Here is a 25,348-nt window from a genome sequence, read left to right as displayed (position 1 = left end):
GATTCTTGATGTCTCAATGAATCAGTCATTTCTATTTGTTCAGTTCTGATTTTTAGTGAGTTATTTTCTTCATTAGCTTTTTTTACTTCTTTTTGTATATGTCCAATTGAGTTGTTTTGCGCTATGGAATTTTTTTCCATTTCACTAATTTTTTTTTTTTTTTAGTGAGTTATTTTCTTTTTCCAATTTGCAAATTCTGTTTTCCTGCACTTCTTGGGAGTTTTTTGTCTTTTCCAATTTACATTTTAGGAAGTTGTTGCTCTCTTGCATAGCTTCTCTTTCCTTTCCCCATTTCTCTTCTAGCTCTCTTTTAAGGTTTTTAATAGTCTCTTCTAGGAGAGCCTTTTGTATTGGAGACCAACAATTGTCTGGAGACTGTCTGCTATTAGTCTCTTCAGGATTGAAAAGCTGTTCTTTTTCTGTATAGAAACTATCAATCGTTCTTTTGATTTTTTTACTCATTTTGTTAAAGACTGTAAGGTCTGCCTTCAGGGCCAGGAGGTTACCAGCTTCCTCTGCAGAGCTGTGAAAGGTATATGGATGGGTCCTGCTGTCCTGCCAACTGGCTACAAAAAGCAGGGAGGTACTGGAGTGCTCTGGGGAAGAGTCCCCCACCTGAAAGTAACTCAGGCCCGCAGGGCCGGGCTGGGAAAGTGCCCGCAAACACCCCCCTCCCCCCTCCTGCGTGAGATAACGACTGCCCTGGAGCTAGAAGCTGAGCAGTGAGAGTTTCACTTCCCAAGCCAAATCCCGCCCTGGGGCTGTGGGTATTAGCAGCTGAGCAGTGAATGGATTTGCTAGGCCGGAAGTGTCTGCCCCGAAGCACAGTCAGCTGGGAAGGTTCTATTGCCCCAGGCTGAGCCCCCCACTCTGCTGATTAGAGGCTGCCCAGGCTGTGCCCCCCTGCCGTGCAGATTAGTAACTGCCCCCGCAAAAGCCCCGAACTGCAGGATGAGGCCGCAGGGCTGCGGTAAAGTCTGCCTGAGTCACTTCCGGGTTTGAGGTGTTACAGCCAGATCTCGTTAGGTTCTGGCGTTTTTTAAAGTACCCTCTGTTTCAGGCTTTAACTTCTCTGCCAGTTTACTGCTTTGTAGTCAAGGCAGAGCAGTTAGCCTATAGTAGAGTGGTCTCTATAACTTCTCTAGCCACAGAGATCACCCCCGCCCCTGGTCTGCTCAGGACGCTAGTCTCTCACTGCCTGTGCTAGTCTGTTCCTGGCCCCTCAGGCCAGCTTCCTGCGAACTTCCGGATTGACTTCGGCTGATAAATTGTAGTGTTTCTCATCTTCATGAATTTAAACAGTGAAGAGCTATTTTTGAGGCTGGATTAAATAGTTGGTTATGAGAGGAGCTTTAACCGGGCTATTTTGGAAGGAGAAAATAAACGTTTTTATTTTTACCAGCTGGCTGCATTTTGGGTGATTATTACTCTTAACTGAAACTAAGGCTGCCTCCAGAAAATTTCCCCAAGAAACCTGCTCCCAAAGAGAACCATTTTATTTTAAAAGAAGAAAATCACAACACTGAACTAGCTAATATTTGTTGGTTTTCCTTAAATAAAACTATGCTGAGGCCTATGTGTTTGAAAGTGATAGAGTTGATGGTTATCTAATAGACTCTCCAATATACAAATTTTTCTAGGTTTTGAAGACCCATGTCAATCAATGAATAGCTCCCATTCAAAGGAAACCCAGATCCTCAGTGCTACAAATATCTCTGATACAAGAGTTTTAGAAACAGATGCAGATAGTCTCTCAATTCAAGCAGATATCTAGCTCATACTTGAAGGGCATAGAACAAGGTTGGGATTATGAGGTCAAGACTGAGCATGATGCTACAGGAATCAGTCCTATCCTTCATATAACTCGGATTTTGTATTTCCCATACCCCAGACCTTTTGAAAATCCACATTGGGAAACTTGCACATCAAGATGGATTATTTTAGCTGAAAGGAAAAATGGGTTCTGTTGTCAGAGTACCAGCCCTCGCTTGTTTTTAGAGAGTTTCATAACTAGGTTGTCCATGGGGATGATCGGATCACCCTCCTTTTTTTTTTTTTTTTTTTTTGTTGCAACCATTTATAAAGACCATCATTTCCATAATGAATGATTGGGTGAGGTTTTATAGCTTTGGTATAGATCCTTGAAGCAATTGAAGGCGATTAAACTTTTTTTTTGTTCTTCACATGATTTTTATTTTAAACTTGTACTAATACCACGGTAGCCTTGATTTCTTACAAGGAACTGGACCTTGAGAGTCATGAGTCAGATCCTGATATTCTCAAGGAGAATTCTGAGTAAGGGTAAAATGAGACATTAACTTCTAATTAACTGGGTAAGAGTAAAATAAGCCATTGACCTCTGATTAAGAAGCCTGCATATTTGAAGCCAATCTAGGTGAGTGGGAAACTATCATTAGTTAAGATTAGAGTAACATTTTAGGAAAACTAAGCAATGGGTTCTCCCAGATTGATCCTCCTCTGAGAAACAACAAAAAGCATTATAATATGCAAATATCAAACTACTTTTAGTTTGTTGATGGTTGCTGTTATTAAATAAAGATATCATTTCTACCTAAAAATTATCAGCTTGGGGCATGGTTGCTTGATGGCTAATGTCACCTTCTCTCAAGTGGACCCAAGTTAGAAAAACAGAAAGGATGACTTAGAGGGCTATGCTAGGTTTTTGAGTGAATATCTTGTTGGCATTCATTTCAGATTCATTCATGTGAGGATGAATGTCTATATCCATTCCTGCTTCCTTACATAGCCTGAGCAAAGTTTGGATATTGTTCTTGGAGAGCCGAAGGTACCTGTAGGGAAAATAAAAAAAAAAAAAAAAGATTTTTGTTTGAAAGTGTGAACCAAAATGTCTCAGTATCCTTATACTTTATTGGAAATGTCTCAAGCAAGTTGTGATATCTTTGGAAAGTGCAGACTTTTGCTTTTGAGAAATCTGAGGCTTTTCAAAATGAATGCTATCCAGCTCTTTCTGAGGTGGCTAAAATTGTAAATTGTAGGGATATGTCCATCAATTGGGAAGTGGTTGAACAAGTTAGTGAAATATGATTGTGATGGAATATGTTATAAGAAATAATGAGCAGGACGATTTCAGAAAAAGCTGGAAAGACTTACACAAACTGAAGCTGAGTGAAGGGAGCAGAACCAGGAGAAGATTGTGCAAAGTAATAGTTATATCTCATGATGAACAACTGTGAATGACTCAGCTATTATCAGCAATACAATGTTCAAGACAATCCCCAAAGACTCATGATGTAAAATGCTATCTGCCTCTAGAGAAAGGACTGATGGCATCTGAATACAAATTGAAGCATACTATTTTTCACTTTCTTTTTTGTTTGATTTGAGTTTTCCACACAAAATGACTAATATGGAAATGTTTTACATGATTGTAGTATATATAACTTATATCAGATTGCTTACCTTCTCAGGGAAGGGGAAGGGGAAAGAGGGGAGGATAGAATTTGGAACTTAAAACTTAAAACCCCCAACAAATGTTTAAAATTGTTTGTAAGTATAATTAGAAAAAAATAAAATATTATTTAAAAACCCAAAATGAATGCTACCTTAGATATTGGTATTAATAAGGACACTTTACATCTCAGGATGGTGGATGTGAAAAAGCAGAAGACTAGGACTAAAATGTTGCCTCAGTGACTTTGGACCAATGCTTTACCTTTCTCTGCTTCAGTTTACTCATCTATAAATATGGAGAGCTGAACTAAAGCTTTGTGGTTCCTTTCAACTCTAAATCATACTCATACATAATAGACCTGCGTTGAGGTATGTGTATGCACGTGCTTGTGTGTATGTGTGTATGTACTAAAACTAATATAAAATACATCATCATCATCATCACTTGTTATTTGTGAGAGCTTAAGCAAGTCACTTTCTCCTCTGTTTTCTCGCTTGTAAAATGAGGTTAGACTAGATATCTCTAAGGTTCCCTGACATTTCTCTTTATATGTGGTGTGTACATACATGCACATGTATGGGTATGTAATAGATATACAATAGCAATACATACATACATGGAGAGAGAGAGAGAGAGACAGACAGACAGACAGACAGACACACACACACACACACACACACACACACACACAGAACCTTAGAGGGTGTCGAGCCTAATTGTCTCATTTTACAAGTGAGGAAACTGAGGAGCAGACAGACAGACAGACACACACACACAGAGAACCTTAGAGGGTGTCGAGCCTAATTGTCTCATTTTACAAGTGAGGAAACTGAGGAGCAAGTACCTTGATTAAACTCCGAGGCTATAATTACTCCCACTACAAGGATGACAAGGAATTACATACAGATTTCAAGATTACAAAACCAAACTCACACATGACCTTATTTAAAACCCACGAACATTCTGTGAGTTTGGTGCTGAAGATATTATTAACTCACATTTTAAAGTTTAAGAAACTCGGGTCCAAGGATGTGAAGACTGTCTCAGAACACAGCTGCTAGTAAGCATCAGTTATATAGATTCATGCTCCCCATTACTAGCTCATCTTCTGTCACCATGATCCCCTCCCCTCTCTCCTCCCCTCCAGAGCTATCAGCCCCCAGCTTTGTAATGAAAACCTATCATATTTCCCCAAGTAAATGAGTTTCCTCTAGAGATACAGATAAGTCTGCATTAAGCAACAGAAGAGGAAATGTCAAATTTCATGCCATTTCTCCCAAATAGAATAAGCCGCTCCTCCCCTGCCGACCCTTTTCCAGCTAACTCGCCACCATTCATTCTCCAGGGTCCAGCCTTTCCAGAAAGAGGTGTCCTCTATGCACAAGCTAGGTTGCCTTCGCCTGCTTCCATAAGGCCATCTAGTCCAGTTTTTCAGAGGAAGAAACTGAGGCCTGGGAGCAGAAGTACCTTGCCCAAAGTTACATAGTCTTTCCCGTGGCACAGGCTACAACATGTACCTGTGGAATTGAAATCGCCCTCCAGGAATCTGACGGACCGGCTGGATTGATTTTGTTGGTGACCTCAAAACACTTTGGGCTACTTCTATTTTAAATAAATGTGATATATGGCTGAGCCAGGAAAGTCTCTTCTTTCCTGGTAAATGGTGGACCAGCCCTGTTAATGGGCTGTTGAAGTGATAGTGTGAATACTAAGCAGCCCTCAGTGGCTCTCTAACTGGTTCCTAATGAGTTAAACTGAATCGCATTCATTCATTCACGTAACAGATCCTAGATGAGTCTCGTGTGTGGTACTAACTCTCTCAGGCACCCCCCCCCCCCCCCCCAGCTTCTCTGTCTGCCTCTTGTCTCTGTCTCTGACTTTCTCCCTCTCTGGAAGAAAATGGAAGATGTGGCCTTGACCCCCAGAAGCTTACAGTCAGTTGGGTTGAGAAAAAGGCACACCCAGGCAGTCAGAAAACTGTTAGCAACAACACAAAGTTTAAGTGCTCAGTGATAAGTAGAGACCGTGAGGGATTCAGTAAAGGGAGTTAAAGTTAGAACACCCTCCAGACAAAAATTCCCAAATTTGGGGAGCAGTTCAGAAAATATGACTCTGAAATGAGAGGAAATGTGTGAAATAACAGAAAGACATGGAGTTCAGAAGAAGTCTGGTACTGAAACCTGCCTCTGACATTTAATGGCTATGTGACCGTGATGTACCTCTGGGCCTTAGTTCCTGTATCTATATAACAGAGACGGAAGTAATATCTTCCCTGCACAGAGATGGTGTGACAATCAAGCGAGGTAATGTATGCAAAATGCTTAGTAAACCTTGAAGCCTTTATACATGTCTGCTATTATTTTTCACTGAAACTAAAGACGGCAACTAAGTTCCAACATGGACCAGCAGAAACAGTTACTCCTCTGGGCCGGATACCCGGCTCATCAGGTAATTTTTTGATAATTAGTTCAATTCAACCCAACAAGCATTTATAAAGGCCTGTGATAGGGGAGCCTCTGGGTGAGATATTAAAGATACCAAGAACAAAAAGTTGGTGCTTGCCCTTGGGGAGCGTCCTCTGTACCGGTACGAGACAAGTGAATCCATGATACATATAAAGCCAGGAATACTAGGAAGGCGTGTCCTGCATAGCAGGCACAAAGCATTTTGTTCCTCTGCCATATACCATAATAAACTGACCTTCTAGCTTTCAAAACAGTTCTGACGAGTTTGATTACTATGATTTGATTTTGTATACCCTGATCATCCCTGGGTGAATGAGTGAAATGGGGCTCTTAGATCAAGGCTCATTTTGCATATCATCAGCCTTCTCCGAGCTCACACTTTTTAACATCGTAAATATCAGAGGCAAAGAAGGCTTTCTGGAAAAAGGAGGTTTTGACTTTGGCCTTGGAAGACTGGGCCAAACTTGATCAGACACACAGGAGTGGGGGGAGCACTACTGCATCTAGGGTGCCCTGAGATCATGAAATTGAATAAAAACATAAGCATTTATGTGTATCCTGTAAAAGAGACTAGAGAAGGAAATTATAGTCAATCCTCAAACAATAAATAGGACCTTTCTTTCCAAAAGTTAATTCCACTCACATAATGTCCAATGATTGGAAGCTGATTACCTGGGAAGAGCAATATTTTATAGTAGAAAGAGTTTGAAGTCAATGGACTGGGACTCAAATTAAAGCTTTGATGACTCTTGTTTTTCCATATACACAGTGAAGAAGGGCTTTGATTAACAAAAAATACCTAACTTTAGTATAATAGCACTTTCAAGTTAATGGTTCTATTTTATTTTTTAATAATTTTATTTTTCTTCCAAGTATACATCAAGAAAAATGTTAAACATTTATTTTTACAAGACTTGGAGTTCCAAATTTTTCTTCCTCACCTCTTCTAAGGATGGTAGGCAATTTTAAATAGTTTATACATGTAAAACTCATTTTCATATTGGTCACAGTTGTGAAAGAAGATACAGATCAAAAGAAAAAATATGAGAGAATAAAGTAAGTTTAAAAATGTGCTTTGATCTACATTTTGTGTATAACACTTTAAGGTATTCAAAGTGCTTGATTTTTATTACCTTGTTTGAGTTTTATAACACCTCTGTGAACTAGATAATGTTATTTTCATCTCTCTTACTCAAATGAAGAATCTAAGGCCCACAGAGTTCATGTGACTTTGCTTATTATCACACATGGCCTCTAAGTATCTAAGGTAGTATTTGGACTCTAGAACTGGAACTCTCTGTACTAAACCATGTAAGGCCCCCTGAAAGATATACATAGGTTAGATGGATTAGATGATGCTTAATCTAGCTAACTCTGGAATAATTAGATCATTTCAGGAGCAAATAGCACTTAGTACTAAAATAGCAATTCTCTATTAGTTCTCTAAGTGAAGTTCTCTAGTACAGTTCTCTAAGTGAAACACAGTAGTAGGAATATAAAAAAAAAATTATGCTTATTATAGAAACTAGAACATTAAAACTGGCCAGAAACTGGTAGTAGTTAGTTAGAGGCCTAGCAGAACTCAGCAATAATATCTTAGTTGGAGTCATTCTAGAGTCTGGTAAGAACTTATTCCTCTATATAGCAGAAATTCTATATCATGAATGTCTCTTAGATTTCCTTTAGAATCACCACTTTCTGTGAGGTACTAAACTATCAGCTGCCAGCTTCTCCACTGACACCAGATTAAGCAAGAGTCCAGGACTGGCCTTCCGATTTATATAGGCCTTCCAATTCATGGTCCCAAAGAATGTTTGTTTGATTGAATTGGAGATCACTCCAGAAATGATGCTTTCAAGACTAGTCATTTTCAGTGATTCACACACAGTAAGGTAAGGAAGGATCAGTTTGTCTATCTTTTAAAGAAGTCAGCCACGGAATCCTTTGTCAGGAAGACATTTAACAGTAATCTCACCTAACCCTCTCCCTGAAACTTAAATCCTCTCTCTTGAATCTCTGAGGAGAGCAGTGAGCCTCTTACTTGAGAGGTTCAGTGTTGAGGAATTTGATTTCTCTTAAGGCAGCGCATTCTTCTGTTGAAAAGTTCTGATTGTGAGGAGTCACTTCCTTACACTGAGGTAATACCATATTCTGATTTTTCCATCAAATTTTCATACTCTTTAGGACCAGGCAAAATAAATCTATTCCTTCTATTAGTCTATCTGTCAGGCCATTCTTGGGTTTTCGTTTTTGTTTGATTCAGGGTTGTTTTTTGTGTGTAGTAATTTGCAAAGGAAAAGATACCTAGGCCCATTGTCCTATTAGGGATTCAATTGGCCAATGAAACCACTTTATCAGGACTCTGGCTATCAGTGTCCACAGCAGTTTCCATGACAAACTGTTCCCTATCCCCAGTTTCCTCACCTACAACTCAGGACTTCCTCGGGCTTCAACAGTGTGGAAGTCTCTGGCTTTATATATGGAGTCTTATCAATTAAATTCTTCATTTTTCGATCATATGCCTGTAAACCAGATGAAGGGTCTATCATCTTTGAAATCTTACGAGAAGAAGAAAAGGTATCTTGCAGAAACTGGTTAACATTAGGATCCAAAGTACTCCTACGTAGGATGCTCAGCCGTGGGGTTGTTGATATTACAATTTCTGGCCCATCTAATTCTGAAGAGGAAGAAAAAAGTAAGAAGAATCTTAGTAGCATTTATTTCTGGAAGAGGTTTACAGAGAACTTTCCTTAAGGTGACCCTATTAAGTATAGGCTGAACCTTATCTTAGATTTACAGACAAGATAACTGAGTCCCAGAGAAGCCGTTTGCTTAGGGTCATACAATAAGTGTCAGAGCTGAAACTCAAATTTAGGTCTCTCGATCTTTTTCTACTTTATCACATAAAATATAATAATCTTTGTAATATGCCATTAGGGGATTGGGGTGGGGATGAAGGAAAGAAGGGTGGTAAGAGGTAGAGACCCCAACAGAATTTTAATGAGAGAAAATCCTTTGATAATTGTTCCTCAGACTACCCTGGATAATTATCTCTTCTTACTGAGTCTTGTTATAAAACGAGGGGAATTGAACTAGAGTTTCAATGGCTCCATCCAGTTCTGAAACTCTGTTTCTATGAGCTCTAGCTTCCACTTCTCCAAGGACTTCAGTATGGTATAGCATTCTTCAGCTATAGATGGAACTCACAGTCAGTCTAGGAAGCAGGATGGTGGAAAGAACATATAAGAACAAGATTCCTGTGTTAAAGTTGCAGTTATTAGCTTTTAGCTGTGTGTCTTTGGGTAAGTAACATCTTCCTGTGTTCCTCAGAATTTCCCAAGTAAATTGAAAGCACTGGAGTAGGAGATATCTAATGTCCTTCTAGTTCTCATGGCCTTTGAATTATGTGAGCAGAGCTGGCTTTTAAAAGGTATATATTTAAAAATGTATTAGAAACTGTGGAGCTACCATTTAAAAAGAAATCTTTGTGTCAAAAGAGCAACAGAGGAAAAATTTTAAAACCTTCATGGGAGTGGCCATCCTAAGTAATAAATCAGGGCCAATCTACCTCCCCCCACCCAAAAAAAACAAACATTAAGTATCTACTGTAATTGTTTATATAATACTGTTATTGTGTACGTAATACACAATGCTAGGTACTCAGGACACAAAGAACATTTAGGGGGCAAGCTCAGAATGTCCTGGATGAAAACCATACATTTGTTATTATTTGTTACTTTTTTTAGAGCTGGAAAGGATCCCTCAGACCAGGCAGAATCTGAAAACCTGGCTCTCAATTCTAACTCTGCCATTTAATCCCCCTGTGACTTTGGGAAAATCATTTAATAACTGTGGGTCTCATTGAATTCATTTGTAAAATGAAGGAATTAAATTAAAAGGACCTTTAATATCTCATATAGTTCTAAATCTATGATGATGATTTAGTCCAAAACTCTCCTTTAACTGAAAAGGAAACTGAGTCCCAGAGAAGGTATAAGATTCAGACAAAAAGAAATAAGGAGTTAATGGTGGGGTTGAGACTAAGGTTCAGTTCTTGTGATCCTAGTCTTGTGTTTTTCTGTTGCAGCATGTCACCTCCCGTGCAGCCGTAAAAGAAGTAGTAGCTGGTTGATATTATGGGTCGCCCGAGAGCAGAAAGTGCAGTGTACCTTGGGAAACTGGAAGATGTGCCTTCATTTGAAACTGAATGAGAAGACAGCAGCATGGTACATGGAAAGAGCTTTTCTCCATAGTTTGAGAACGAGGATTCAGATCCCATTTTTGATGCCCTTGGGTAACCCAAGTTAAATCTTTCTATAACAGGATTGGGAAGGAAAGTGAGACTAGGTAGTCTCTGAAATCCTCCGTGATTTTTCAGGCCCTTTCTAGGGTTGGGAAAAGTAGAAATGTAGAAAAAATAATCATGGTTCTGACCTAAAACCAATAGTAGTGAGGCCTGTTGTATTCCATGGGCGTGTGTCTAAGACAAAACAGAACCTCTTTAGATTTATCAAAACTGGTGACAGTAACCCACTTCTGGGTTTACATGGATACTAAAGACACTTCTAGAAGGAATCTAAAAAGCATTGCTGAGGAATATGACGTCCTGGGCCAGAAACTGAAGGATACAGGAATATAAGATTGTTGTTTTTCTCATTGTAGTCCATTGAAGGCAAGGGATGCTGAAGATAAAAACAAATTTGGAAGAGAGTAACTGGTGTCTAAGAGAAAGATTTAGATTTCTGGATCAGACGTTGCAATATAGTGTGGGCATCTTCCTGACTGGAGATGATATACATCTCACACATAAGTTGGTAAGAATATATATTTGCCAGGTGTCTTGTAAATCTAATTAAAATAGATCTAAAATATTAATGATCAGGGAGGGAGAAGACTTTAGATTTGGGTAGCATTACATATTAAAAAGATATAGTCATGTGAGGAAATCCAGGAACTAGAGTGTGGAAGCATGATTGAGAGTAATTGAAGGTCAATGGAGAAACAATTGATTTTGTCATTGGAATATACTTCAGATCAAGTGGACAGAAAGAAGAAATTGATGAGTTTGGGAAATAGATCAACAAACTTGTCACAGAAGCATGATATAGTAGTGATGGGGCTATAAGTAGTATCCAATTATCTGCTAGAGCTCCTTTTCCCAAAAGCCAAACAGCTAATAACTTCTTAAGTGATAGTTTCATCCTTTAAATTTTAGAATAGCTAACAAAGGTAAACTCTATTCTGGATCTGATTCTCACTAATAATGATGAAAAAGTTGCTGGAGAGGAAATAAAAGAAACCTAGGGAGCAGTAACCACCCATCTGAGAGTTCGTGATACAGAATGTGTGAAAATCTGGGCATAGTCTGACATGTACTTTTGATTTTGGAAAATCAGATCTCAAAATATTCAGAAAAAGAAAGGATCCCTGAACTAAAATGTGTCAGGGGCAAGTCAGATCAAGAGGATGGGGATGCTTGGGAGGGATGTTCTGAAGACATAAAGGGAAACACTTTTAATGATGAGGAATAATGGGATTTGCTTGAAGATACTTTTGTGTCTGAGCAGGGAACTCAACAACTAATTTGGGCTACAAGAAGAAATGAACAAAAGATAGAAGCAAGACCAGATAACAGAGAATGAATATAGGTATGGAATTGTCCTGAAGAAATACTATCAAGAATGCTAAAGCTCAACATGAGCTGAGGCCAGTGAGGGAAGCTAAGGATGACAAAAGGGTTTTTTTGGGGGGATGTGTGGTGGTGGGAGGAAGAAAGAGGAGAGGTATCAAAGAAGAAATAGAACCATTACTCAGGGTAGATAAAAATCATAATTGACACTGGAGAAGAGACATGATTGCTCAACTTTAAATTCATTTTTATTTTCTCTGAAGAGAGAATAATTTTATGTTGTACATTATAAAATAAATACGATTAATACAGAGTTGATACCCAAGATAAGTGAGGAGATAGAAAAAGAGTATCTGTTTCTTCTGAATTCATCACCTGGGACCCCAAATGGGTCCCAAAATAATTGGCAGATATGATTTCTGAGCCACTATCAAAGATATTTGAATAATCATGAAAAATAGAAGAAGTACTACAAGATTAGAGAAATGCAAATGTTGTTTTAGTTTCACCTGGCTACAAATTAGCCAATTTGACTTTTCTTCCTGAGAAGATTCTTGAAGGGGTGGTTGATGAATATCTAAAAAAGGAAGTAGGGATTTCCAAGGAGCCAAAATGGCTTCATGAAAAACAATCCTTTTTTTTTTTTTTTTTTTTTTTTTTAATGAGATGACTCTACTAGTAGAATGCTGTGAATATAGTTTATCAAAATATCAGCAAAGCTTTGGATAGTGTTTCATATGAACTAGTTGAGAATGTGGAGAGGTATAGATTGGACCATAATATGATCAGATGAGTTTGGGAGTGATTGGATGGCTAGAACCCCCAAGTAGTTGTCCATGGTTCAAGGTCACCATGACTAGAGATCTCCAGTGGAGAGTCTCAGACTCTGGGATTGACCCAGTGTTTTTTTTTTTTTTTTTGTAAATCAACAACTTAGATAAAAACCACAGATGGAGCATTTATCAAATTTGCCAAAAATGTCAAAATTAGGAGAGCATAGCTAACAGTGGACGCCAGATCCTAAATATCTTAAATATTAGAGCATTGGGCTGAATCTAATTAAGATGAAATTCAATGAGATTAATGCCAACTCATACACTTAAGTAGAAAAAAGGTGGTTTAAGGGATCATGCAGAGATATTAGCTGTTCTCAGAGAGACCTTGGGGCTTTCATGGACTCTGTTAGCAATATCAAGTGGCTCATGCCATCTTGGGCTGCATTATGTGGGGAAGAGCTTCCAGGAATAGAAAAGTGATGATTTTTGTACTTTGCCCTTGACGGATCTCATCTGGAGATGTGATTGGTTCCTAGTGCTGTGGTTTAACAATGACTTTGATAAAATGGATTATGTTCAGAGAAGGGCTCTAAATCTATGATATATAAGTACCAGTTGAAGGAACTGAGGATGGTTAGCCTGAAAAGGAGAGGACTAAGAAGAGGGCAGGATAATTTGTGATCTCCAAGCATTTGAGAGGCTTTCTTGTGGAAGAGAAATTGTATTAGTTCTGTCTGTTCTCAGAAAGCAGAGCCAGGAACAATGGTTGGAAGCTGCAAAAAGGAAAATTTGGATTTGATGTCAGGAAAAGCTGTCTAACATTTATATGTGTTCCCGCAAGCCTTGAGACCTTGGTGGTTTTCAGGAAGAGGCTGCAAGTCCCTTTGAAGATGTGTTGTGCTGGAGATTCCTTTGGTGTATGGGTTTAGCTACCTGGCTGCTTGGGTCCCCTTCCAACCCTGACATTCTGTGACTTTTGTCCAGGCCCTCTCATTTTACACAGGGGGAAACCTGAGGCCTACGGAGGAAATGTCACTTGTCCAAAGCCATATAAGGAGTTAGTGAATGAGCCATATCTTTTCTGGTTCCTCTTCTAGTCCTCTAGCTATCATATCACAGCCCCTCCCTACTGGGATTGATAGGAACCTCCCAAGGCCATGTGGTTGCTCTAATTCCCCTCCTCAAGTCTAGAAGTCTATTCTCAGGATATTTTCTCTTTGATAATAGGAACTCAAAACTCAGGGCCCCAAAGAACCAATCTAAACAGGCCTTTTCCTTCCTGGCTTGGATTCTCTTCTGAGAACTTGAATCACTGTATTTCTGGAAAATAACTTCTTTAAGTTTGCTGAACATTTTGCCTCTTCCTGAACATTTGGTTGTTGGGGGGGGGGGGGAGCAGGGAGGACGGGTTAGGGGGAAGACTGGAGGAAAGTGGTTTCTGACCCAGTGTTTGCTAGCATCCCTCTAAATTCAGAGTCCATCATTTCTAAAGGAAGAGGAAAGACCTCCCCACTCTGGAGCCCACGTGGTTCCCTGCTTTTGAAGATGGAGGCAGCTAGAAGGGCTGAGAGCTGCTATATAGGTCAAATCAGAGGAGCCCTGTGAACTCTCAGGAGGAATGTGGCTGCTTTCCTCCCACCACTGTTTTGACAAACTTCTGTTCCCCCTTCCCTGTGGCTGTGGGAGTCGGCCACTGCACCTGCCTTCTTGCCTCTAGCCTTCTTCCCCAATGCCCAAGGGCTCCTGCCTTGTGGGTCCCTTTGGCCCTCACTGCAGTCTCCCTTCTCAGCCTGCCTCTGGCCTCAGGCTGTCAGCTCCTTATCCTATGCCTTCTGAGGTGGCAGAATTCCCTTCCTTCATTTATATTGTCACCTTGCAGGTATTTATAGATTGCAGTGTGGTCCCCTCCCCCCTTCCCCTTCCCCCCCGGAGTCTTCTCTTTTTAAAAATGTTATATGCCCCAGTCTTTTCTGTTAGAATGCAGACTTAAATTGAGAGATGAGATGGGAGATAAAGACTAAGAAAATGATATTGCTTATAACCTGTTTTTTCTTATTGGTGCTCGGAAGAGGTCAATCAAGAGAGGCTGCTTTCTGTTTTTAATTTGTTTTGTTTATTTTTGGGAATCCCCCCACCCCTGCAATAGTCCTTAGGACATACCCCCCCCACACCCCTCCCCACCCCCCTCACCCCGGCCCTCATTCCTACGCCCTCATTCCTACTTGAATGGCCTCAGTTTCGAGGAAAATTTGCCAAGGTTCCCTTACCTTGGGCTTTTTTGAGGACTTAGAATTATAGCCTCAGAAAATGTTTAGCAATAATAAAAATAATAGAATCTAGAACTAGAAGGGAAATTAGAGGCTATCTATTCTAATCCTTTTATTTTACAGATGAACAAACTGAGGCAAGGGGAGGTGAACTGATTTGATTCAAATAATAAATTTCATAGCCAAGAAGTGAACCCAGGTTTTCTTACTACAAATCCATGGGAAGTGAGCAAAGGTCACAGACCAAGTTAGAGATGGAATCAGGACTGAAAATTTAGGTCTCCTGAGATACTAGATCAATGCTTTTCATGGTATGTCATAACACTGGATTTGAAGTCAGGAGACCTACATTCAAATTCTGAATCTGCATTTTTTACTTCTGGGATTTCAAAACTATGCTTAAGAGGAGAAACCAAAACCAAGCAATTGATAAGGGAGACTTCAATAAACAAATAGGACAGTTTGGATTCATGTAAAATTTGAAATTTTTTAAAAAGAAAAATTATTTCCACTAGAAAAAGACTTCTATTGAGAGACTTCTGACAAGATATATAGGTATCTGACACAAATATATAAGATTAAGCAATCATTCTCTAAAGGAAATGTTTTCAATGAATATGAACATCCCTTTTTTTGCATCTTTGATAGTTTGGTTTTTTCCAATGACATATAAAAATAGCTTTCAATGTTCATTTGGTAAAATTTTGTATTCCATTTTTTTCTCCCTCCTCTTCGCTCTCCTCCCTAAGACAGTAAGCAGTTTGATATAGGTTATAGGGAACATATGGTTTTAAAAAGAAGAAAGGCAATTGTCAAGAGTCAACTGAAAAAACTCGTTGCTATTAATAATAGGGGAAATGTGGAAATTAAAACAAGTTTCAGGTTTCATTTCAAAGAAGCACAATGGCAATGATGAAGCTGTAGATGGAAGGCACATTAATTCACAGCTGTGAATTGGTTTCTAAAAGAAACAATTTAGAATAATTGAAGAAAATTGATCCAGCAATCCCATTCTGGAGTATATACCCCAAAGAAGTCAGTGATGGACAGAAAGGTCCTATATATGCCAAAATATCAGTAGCAGCACTTTTCATGATAACATAAAATTAAACAAAGCAGATACATATAAATTGTGGAAAGGCTAAAAAATTGTGGTATACAAATGGAATGCAAGAGAAATATTTAAGAAATAGTGATAGAAGAAAGTAAGTATCATAATTTCTTATGATTGGTCATTGCACTTAATCTTCCCATTTTCTGAATTCCTTTTTTCACTATTTCTTAAGATATTATCTATCTTTCATTGCATTGATCTATCACAGTACCTCTGACATTTAAAACAATATAGAATTCAGAAAATGAGAAGATACAGTAACTGATACAAATAAAGGAGAACAAGATCAGGAAAACAAAATTTTACATATAAAATGATTAGAAGAATGTAGTGAAAACATGCTCCTATAAGCAGTGAATTCAGATTAAATGATCAGTCATGTAGAAGAGATAATGATATTTCCTAGGAATCTAGACTATTTTAAATAACATCACTTTGTTAGTTGGTTTGACTTTACTATTTTTCTTTGTTACAAGGGAGGATTCTGTGGAAGAGGGTGTTTCTTTTAGAAGTTGAATTTGCAAATGCATATGGATAATAAAAAGCATTAGTAAAACTTCTCAAATAATTGCTACCTATGAGACCTTGAATAAGTAATTATCCATTTCTGTGCTCAGTCCCACATCTATAAAATGAGGGAGAAGGGCTGAATGAGATGAGCTTTAAGGTCCCTTCTAGTTCTAAATCCCATAATCCTCACTACCTTTTTCCCTATCACATATCTCAACCTTTTTGTTCACCATGTGCTGGATACTTTTTGACAAGAGTAAGATTTCTGGGGTGTGGTAGGACCTAGATCTGACAGAATGGATGATATAGATATATAATTTAGAATATAAGCAAAGTGCCGTATAATGCATTGAGAACTGCAGGCTCCAAGTGAGAGGCTTCCTCAGAAATGAGCAATAAAATCAGAAAGTGTCATGCTCTGAAAGAGATAGTAATGAGGGTCATCCTGGAGTGACTGAGATTAGTTAGCCATGCACAGGAGACACCTTCCCTTGGAGACAGCTTATAAATGTGATGTTGATAAAGTAAGAGGCATTTCCTAAATCTGAAATGACTTTCTAAAAGAGAAACAGCTATTGATAAGGAAAGATAATACCATAATCTTGGAAAGAGTAGAAAGTTAATCATGAAGAAATGTAAAGATAGAGAAGACTTTGGTGACTGGGAAAGAAGGTTTAAAAAAAGAAAATAAAAGAGTCAGCATCTGTTGTTCAGTCAATCAACAAACAGTAAGTAATTGTCATGTGCTAGGCGCTTACACTAAGTTGTAGGGATATAAAAGGTAAAAGTCCCTATTTTTAAGGAGCTCAGTCTATTGGAAGAGACAATATGGAAGGAACTATGAATTAACAAGCAATATAAAAGAAAAGTTGGAAATAACCACAGAGAAAGGGTATTAGAATTAAGGAGGATCAGGCAAGATGTCTCAGGGAAGGTATGATTTTAGCTGGGATTTGAAATCAGCAAAGCCAAGAAAGCAGAGATGAGGAGGGAAAGTTTTTCAGGCATGGAAGAGAGTCAGTGAAAATGTCTAGAGATGTCTTGTTTGAGAAATAGCAAGGAATCCAGTGTCCTGGATCTCAGCACAATGGGGAGGGATGCTGAACTGTCAGATGTCCAAGGGAGAAGGTGATGTGACTGACTAACAAGTCACAACAAAGTGGCCTATTTGCCCACTCATTTCGTATTCTTTTCGAACTTTATGTTAATATCTTTTGCTATTCTCTCTTTTAGATTCAAAGACATAAAATATCAGAGCTGGAAGGGTCCTTAGAGACCAATTAATATCTATTTTATATGTCACATGAGGAAACTGAAATCTGGAGAAGGAAGTTGCTTGGCAAGATCCCTTATACTGAGTTAGAGGAAGAACTAAAGCTAGAGCCCATTCCTTCATTCTTTAGCACTCATGTGTAGGAGAGAAGGCAGTGGGTGAAGTTACTTAAGACTGAAAGAGAAAGACAGGGGGGCAAGAGACTCAGGAGGAGAGTGAAAAGCTGAATTCTTTTCTCAAGGGGTCAAGATGGGGAAAAGAGGATAGCTAACTAGCACAGGATTGATGGTTTGGGGTTGAGGGATTGGAGGTCATGGTAAGGATGAAAACAGGGTTAGGAGTTGCAATAAACTGTGATCAGAAAAGGAAATTTTGTAATTCAAGAACATGGTAGTAGTGCATTTATAGGTGAATAGTATTGCAAGAAAGGCTCAATATGAGACATATGCGAATTTCATGTACTGATGGAAGCAGAACAAGAAGTAAGCAGAATCAGAAAAACAATATGCACAATGATTTGATTAGAGTGATTTAAAAGAAAGAACAATCAACCAAAGCTCAGGACCATGTAATTTTAATGATCAGTGTTGGTTTTAGAGATAAACAAGCGTTTTTCCCTTCTATCTTTAAAGAGGTAGAAGACTACAGATATGAAATGTTGCATATGCAGTCAGACTTGGTCACTGCAAAATTGGCATTTTGAATAACAGTTTTTGTTGGTTACAAGAGAAGGCTCCCTGCATGGCTGGGGAGGGGCCAGGTGGCTAGGGTATGTAACCAGGGGGAAAAACCTGGTATAAGAACAAAAGTTTTTAATAAAAAATCCATTTTTAAAATGGATTTGATTGGGTTATTTTTATTCTGCTATAATGCATCATTGGTTAGCTGTGAAGCTTAATAATACAGATACAAAATATTCTGCAAGCCTAAAGTGCTAAATAGAAGTCAGTTATGATCACCACCATCACCATCATTAACTACTTGGTGCAATTCAGCTCTCAATTTCTGTGATTTGATGAAAACATTACTTTCCCAACATCCCAAGAAGACATAAGCTTTATTACATTTTCCTCAGAAATTAGAGGGAAAGAGGGAAGAGCACAGTAGGATGGCAGTGGATTGCTGAAGACCCTCTTGGCTAATAATTTTCCCTGTTTTTTCCCATCAGCTATTGGGAAAATATATTGGGGCAGCAAGTATTGGTGCTAGAATCAGGAGGACTTGGGTTCAAATTTGACCTCAGACACTAGATATCTAGTAGCTGTGTGACCCTGAGCAAGTCATTTAACTCAAATAGCCTGATTTGAGAGAGAAAGAGAGAGAGAGAGACAGGGGCAACACTAGGTGATATAGCGCATACAGCACCATCCCTGAAGTTAGAAGGACCCGAGTTCAAATCTGGCCTCAGACACTTAATACTTCCTAGCTGTAAGTCCCTGGGCAAGTCACTTAACCCCGATTGCCTCAGGAAAGAAAAAAAAAAAGAAAGAGAGAGAGACAGAGAGAGAGAGAGAGAGAGAGAGAGAGAGAGAGAGACAGAGACAGAGACAGAGACAGAGACAGAGAGGCAGAGAGAATATGTCAATTAAACCCTTGATTCTCCAGAGCAAGGAACTACAAGAGTAAAGTCATGATTCAGGGAAGTTGTTGACATCTTCTAAGAAGAGCTCCCCTCCAAGTTTGGGAGAAAAGGCAAGAATCTTATTTCCACTTACCTCCCATTAACTTCTTGTTTGCATCCTTCAAACTGGCGAGATAGTTGGTGAAAACCCTGGGGACATCAGGATCTGGGATTACTGAAGAGTCCTCTGAGAGCTTTTTCATTTGTTTCAGGGCATTCCTTATGAAGAACTTGGTGTAAGAGAAAATAGAATCATAATTATGGCCTGGGAGGAAAGAGGTCCCAGAATTGTCATTTCATGCCCCTGTTCAAGAGTAAAATCTAAGCAGGAAGATGACCTTCAGAAGGTTCCTTCAACTCCAAAGCTATTCTCTCAGGAAGTCAAGTTCCCAGGGGTTTCAGGAGATACCAAAGGAGTTCAAAGTAAGAGTTGTCTCCACTGCAGCCAGGAATGTGGGCCACCTTTTAGTCTTTTCATTGTTTACAGCCCGAGGAACTTAAGACTTTTCCCTCTCAAAGAAGCAATTATTTGTCACCCTTTTCACAGGCTGGATCTTGTCTGAGTCATACAATAAACATACAAGGTACACATGGTAGGAGGGAGCATCCTCGTTTAACAAGGGGGCCATTGGGCCTTTGGCTTCCCTTGTGAAATTCGTCCATGGAGTAACTGAGAGTACTGCCCATCCCAGGTAATCCCCTCCAAGGAAGAGTCGGGGTTGAATGTATCATTAGCTGAGTATCTTTGAATTCTACCTTCCTAGGCCTTAATACTATCTGTCAAATGGCTTTTATAACAATCTACTTTACAAGAGGTATTGTGCAAGTGGGGAAGTGCTTGGAGAAATGTACTGCAGCATGTACTGGTGTGAGATGGCATCATTAGGAATGAAATTCTACCTGCCTCTGGTTCTCTTTGGGGAGAGGACGTAAGGAGCTGGGAGATGAGAAGGGAAGCTGGACAGGAGTATCTGTGATTTCAGAAGAAAAAAGGGTAAAAGAAATGGACAGATGGATGGATGGAGTGAAACGAACACTTCTCCTAAATGCTCACTGTTACAGATAAAATAGCTTGAGGTAGTCACTGATTTACTGGGACAAAGGGAAGGCTGTCCAAATGAAAGTCTTTTGTGGGTTTCAGCAATAATTTTCTAAGCTTTTTTCCTTCTTGAATCATCTTGTATTCTTGAAGGTACTTTAGATTTTCCAGTGATTGTTTGGTCTTAAGAATCCAGAGAAAAGATGGAACTTAGAAGAGATGAATCATAGGGTTTAGAAGTAAAATTTAGATTTTGCCTTAACTAGTAGAACAATTTAATCCAATCCAATAAGCATTTTTATTAAGTATTTGTTGTGTGCAAGGCACTGAAAGTACAAAGAAAAATCATACAGCTCCTGCCCTCAACTTTACATTCTACTGGGATTGATGTAACGTACAGACTGATTGGTACTGCTGTGATATATGGAAAGTGCTGATTCGGAGTGAGAGGGCCTGACTTTGAATCCCAGTTCTATCTTTGACACTTCTCTGGGTCTCAGTGTCTTCATCTGTCAAGTGAAAGAATTGGACCAGGTTGCCTTTGAGATCCCTTGTAGCTCTAAGTCTGAGTCTAAGCATTAATTAACTAAATTTGCAGAATTGTGGTTTCACCAGTGTAGGGAACTCAGTGAGAAAACTCCTACTAGTAAGTTGCTACAAATCACTACAGGACAAGGTTGATCAATCTCATTTAACAAAGGAGACATTGGACCTTCATCTTCTGTGCAATTTGCTCATGGAAGAACTGAGTCAACTGAGGGCACTGCCCATCTAGTCCCACCATGTAGGAGTGGGGGGTGGAAGGAGGATTAATGGGAAGAGCATGGGCTGAGACACAAGAAATATTGGAATAACTGTTCTGCCCTTATTAGCTGAATAAGAATTTTCCTTATGTCCTGTAATGCAACTCCTTCTGCTCCCCAACATGTAGAGAAAATTACCTGCAGGTAATGTCAGGAGAGACATTTCCTACAGCTCTGATTTCTTGGTGCCAGCCTCAATGAGCAGACCGAAAGGTCTAACCTGACAATTAGAACTGGCTGTCAGTGGCTACCTCAAGCTATTGGATTTGTAATAGTGTGTATTTAGGAGAAGTGTCTACCACATCCATCTGCCTTTGTTCTTCAACCATAAGGTCTTGCAGTTTTCTGGGACTCTAGGAAGTTGTGACTTGCTTAGGGTTCAAGTAGCTTGTATGAGTCATCAACAGGAGTTAAACCTGGAGATGTAGCACATTGAGATGGATAGAAATCGAGCCTCAGAATCAGAAAATCCTGGATTTAAGTTCTGCCATCATCCATGTCTGTCCATGTATACGTGTCTGAGTAAGGATTCACATATCCTATGCGTGTAGTCATATCACTAGGACTGAAAACTTTTAACTTCATTGATCTGAAGAGCAGGCTGCCTTTTGGGCCAACAGTCTGTGTATAGCCAATGGCTGTGAAGCCTTGACTCATGGGTGTCAACAGAGAAAGACTAACAACCTCTTGTGATGTGACTTACGACTTTTTAGATCTTAGTGGTCTCACTTAAATCCTTTTGCTGCTCCAGAGATCAATTACCAAAAATGCCAATTTTGTCCAATTTTTTAAAAAAAACCTTATTGAGTAATATACCAGAAGGGAATTTACTAGGAAAACATAAAAATAAGCTAGGAAAAAGTGGTAAGGGGAAATGCAAATAATTTCATTTCATGTTATGGTCTTTGAAGATATCCTCTTGAGAGATAGCTACAGCTACTATCTATCTCAATTCCCATTACTAAAGATTAGGAAACCTCAGATTCACATAAGGTAAGTGATTTGTCCATGGACACACAACTAGTAAATATCAGAATCAAGACTAAGTCCAATTTGGGTTCTCTTGACCCTAATTAGACCAACATTTTTTACCCCATCCCATTCATGCTTTAATATGAGTTGAGAGATAGTGAAGAGCTTCTTCTACCCCAAAATATCTATAGCTAATGCCCCTTCATAATATACTTTTTGAGTCTAAGAATTGCTTTTTTTGAATTCAAAGATCTTTTTCTTCTTTCCCTTTACTACCTTCCACTCCCATCCTCATGATACCATCAAGTCACTAACAGCTTTTGTGAAAGAGTTCATCCCTCTTTCATAGGGCCGGTAGCACGAGTACTGCTTGCCTGGAAAGGGGAGAGGATGCGTATGGGAGGGGAGAGAGGCAAGAAAAGCTAGCCAGATGTACAGAGACACCACCTCCTCTGTGATACGGAATATGGAAACAGGCAGGATTGTTTAATGATAAGAGGACTGAAAAGGAGATGAGAGCCTGGGATTTAATCTTGGTCCTGTCACAAACTCATGATGAGACTTCCAAGAAGGCATTTGTCTCTTTGGGCCTTGCTTCCTCCATCTATAAAGTTAGGAGGTTGGATCATACGCGGTCTGTAAAGCCCTTTCCACTGGTTCTGGCAAGCAGTCAGCATCCTCCATAGAAAGGAGACTGATGCGGCAGGTATAGGACTGTGCAGGGACAACGGGCCCTGTGTCTAAACACGTCCCCCTTGCACCTTGTGCAGTCTGCTTGTGTTCTAAGGGAGAGCAGGAATGGGGGTCCCAGTCTCAGAACTCTAGACTCTAAGCCCCAGAGGCTCCCCCTCCAGACCTGTCCCATGCTCATACTTGGCTGTTCTCTTTCTTGTGGGACTTTCCTTGCTTCCGTTCCAGCCTCTCCATGATATTTGCAAACTCTAACTGCTTCCTCTCCTTGTCCGTCATCCATCCCGCCTTCTTCCCAGGATCCCAGTGCGTTGCTTTGAGCTCTGAAGCCTTGGTGACTTCTGCTGGTTTTACAAATTGGACGCCTTTCTGCTTGTCTCTTGCTGACCACGAGGGAATGGTTAGTCTCCCCAGAGTATTTGTGTGAGGGGAGAAGGCAGACCATGGTGCCAAGCTTGACATCTTAGTGAAGCATCCCACAATCTCTATTGTCTATATGGGGCCCTCATGGCCAGGGGAGAGCCTAGCAGGGGGGGAATTGTGAGGTCACTTGTGGGACAGCTGCCCAGCTGAGAGGAAGCTGGCCTTGACCTCAAACTCTCCAGGACTTACCCGGGGAGAGGAGGTCTCTGGTCTTGGGGGAGAAAGTGAGGGCTAGATTTTAATCAGCCCATTCCTTTCCTCAAGATTGGGGGTTATCTGTAAGAGTAGATATGGGTCACATGGGATAGGGTGTGAAAAATATCTTCAGGGAAAAAAATAGGACTTGTGCCTCTAGGATTTTCTTCCTCCAAATCCAAAATGATTACTCACATTTGGTATAGCTACACAGCAGTTTGCATATAAGTTCAGTATGGACTGAAAGCTCATTATGAGTCGATGGATCAGTAACAACATAAATGAAAAAGGTTAATGCAAAAGTTAGGCTGTATTAAGGGAGGCAGAGTGTTGTCCATACTAAGAGAGTTCATAATCTCTCTCTCTCTCTCTTTTTAAAATTATATTTTGTTTTTCCAAATAGATGTAAAGATAGTTTTCAACATTCATTTTTGTAAAACTTTGTGTTCTAAAATTTTCTCCCTCCCTCTCTTGCCTTCTTCCTCCTCAAGACAACAAGCAATGATATAGGTTGAATATGTGCAATCCTTTTAAATATACTTCTATATTTTTCACATGGGGCATGAAAAATAAGACCAAAAGGGAAAAAAAAAACATGAGAAAGAAAAAAAAAACCAAACATAAAAGTGAAAATACTATACTTTGATCCTCATTCAGGCTCCATTGTTCTCTCTCTCTAGATGCAAATGACATTTTCTATCCCAAGTCTATTGGAATTGCCTTGAATCACAGCATTTTTGAGGACAGCCAAGTCCATTACAGTTAATCATCACATAATCTTCTTGTTACTGTGAACAGTGTCGTCCTGATTTTGCTTACTTGATCCACACTTGCTAATGTCTCTCTTTTTTGGGGGAGGGGTGGTGAAAAATTGTAATTTATTGAAACTCAACTCAAAAAATGTAAGATGCTGTAGTGTATGAGATATTACACAAAGCACCCTTAGGTGCACATTCAAGTCAAGTAAGAACTGTCTTCCTCCCTCCCCCCAGCCCTCCCACCCTGGGGCCTCAGTATCTGTTCCATATACAATCATTCACACTTAATTTGAAAAAGGAAGCCCCAGTATATTTGATGTATTAATTACACACTTGCTAATATCTCAATAAACCCATCAGTAGTTGTGATCTTGCTCAGTGACCCTGGTCCCCATTGCCTGAAGGCTGGATCTGTTCATATTTTATCCTTCTAAGGTATCCTTGAAGTATCCTTGAAGAGGTTGGAGGGGGGTTTCCAGCCTTTGCCATTGGTTCAAACCCACACCAATTCTGTTCCTCAATTTAAGAAGTTCAAGCACCCAAGTTCCATTTAACCACTAAACAGTGAAATTAGCTTCTTAGGAAAGAATATTTATTTCAGAATACAGCAAAAACAGATCTGGGGGGGACCACAATCTTCCTTACATAACCCTGGTCTCTTGAGATGGTAGTGGGATTGGGTTTATAGTTTAGCTCAGTTTCTAAATAGATGATTCAGTCCCACCAAGTTATGAGTTTAAAGCCTCCTTGTTTTCAGCACATTTGCTTCTCAGGCTTTTCTGCTGGGCCAGCAGTAATATTCAACTTGGAATCCTGCCTCCAGGGTCCCCATAGGATTAAACTCCCAGGTGCCAGCACCTAGAACTGAAAGCAAATCAAACAGACTAAAATGCAAATCCAGTTCTCAGGACCACTGAGCCTAAGGGAATGAGATAAATCGTCTTTTGTCCCACCCAGTGTGATGTCCATGCTGTGGGAGAACATCATCTTCACCTCTGTGGGAGAACTAGAAAGAAAAAAAAATGTTATGCCCTGAATTGTCATATCCTGAATAAAACTATTATCGCCCCCTCCCCTTTTTCTTTACCATTAGGATTAGGAGACTTAAGTGAGGAAAAACCTTGAAACTCTGGCCGCCTTACAATCCATTGTATCATAAAATCCAGGTGCATTATTGATCCTTGATAGGATAATTCCTCCTTCATTTGAGTATTGCCTCTTGCCTGTCTGTCTCCTGCCCTCGACCTTCTTATCTTGACCCTGATCCTGTCAGGATTAAGTTATGATCCTTTCCTGGAATTATGGGTTGTGCGCTCACGCAGTGTCCTCTCCCCCTTTATCTGACTTTGTTTCCCCTATAAGATTGTATACTCAAGTTGT

At 39.6% G+C, this 25,348-nt stretch overlaps 1 protein-coding gene across 1 annotated transcript; it reads right to left on the bottom strand.

Moving 5' to 3' along the window:
• Positions 1–2,166: 2,166 nt before the first annotated feature.
• On the bottom strand, positions 2,167–23,094 carry C2H16orf78 (chromosome 2 C16orf78 homolog). Its single transcript, XM_051979808.1, has 4 exons — positions 22,776–23,094; positions 19,183–19,318; positions 8,323–8,575; positions 2,167–2,810 (listed from the first exon to the last, which is right to left on the bottom strand). The coding sequence occupies exons 1-4, from the start codon at positions 23,052–23,054 to the stop codon at positions 2,663–2,665; spliced, it is 816 nt and encodes a 271-aa protein (XP_051835768.1). The 5' UTR covers positions 23,055–23,094; the 3' UTR covers positions 2,167–2,662.
• Between the last annotated feature and the right edge of the window lie 2,254 nt (positions 23,095–25,348).

This window comes from Antechinus flavipes, chromosome 2, assembly GCF_016432865.1.
Source record: "Antechinus flavipes isolate AdamAnt ecotype Samford, QLD, Australia chromosome 2, AdamAnt_v2, whole genome shotgun sequence".
Taxonomy (NCBI): Eukaryota; Metazoa; Chordata; class Mammalia; order Dasyuromorphia; family Dasyuridae; genus Antechinus; species Antechinus flavipes.
The sequence above is the reverse complement of the archived record's forward strand: the minus strand, read 5'-3'. Positions and strand labels throughout refer to the sequence as shown.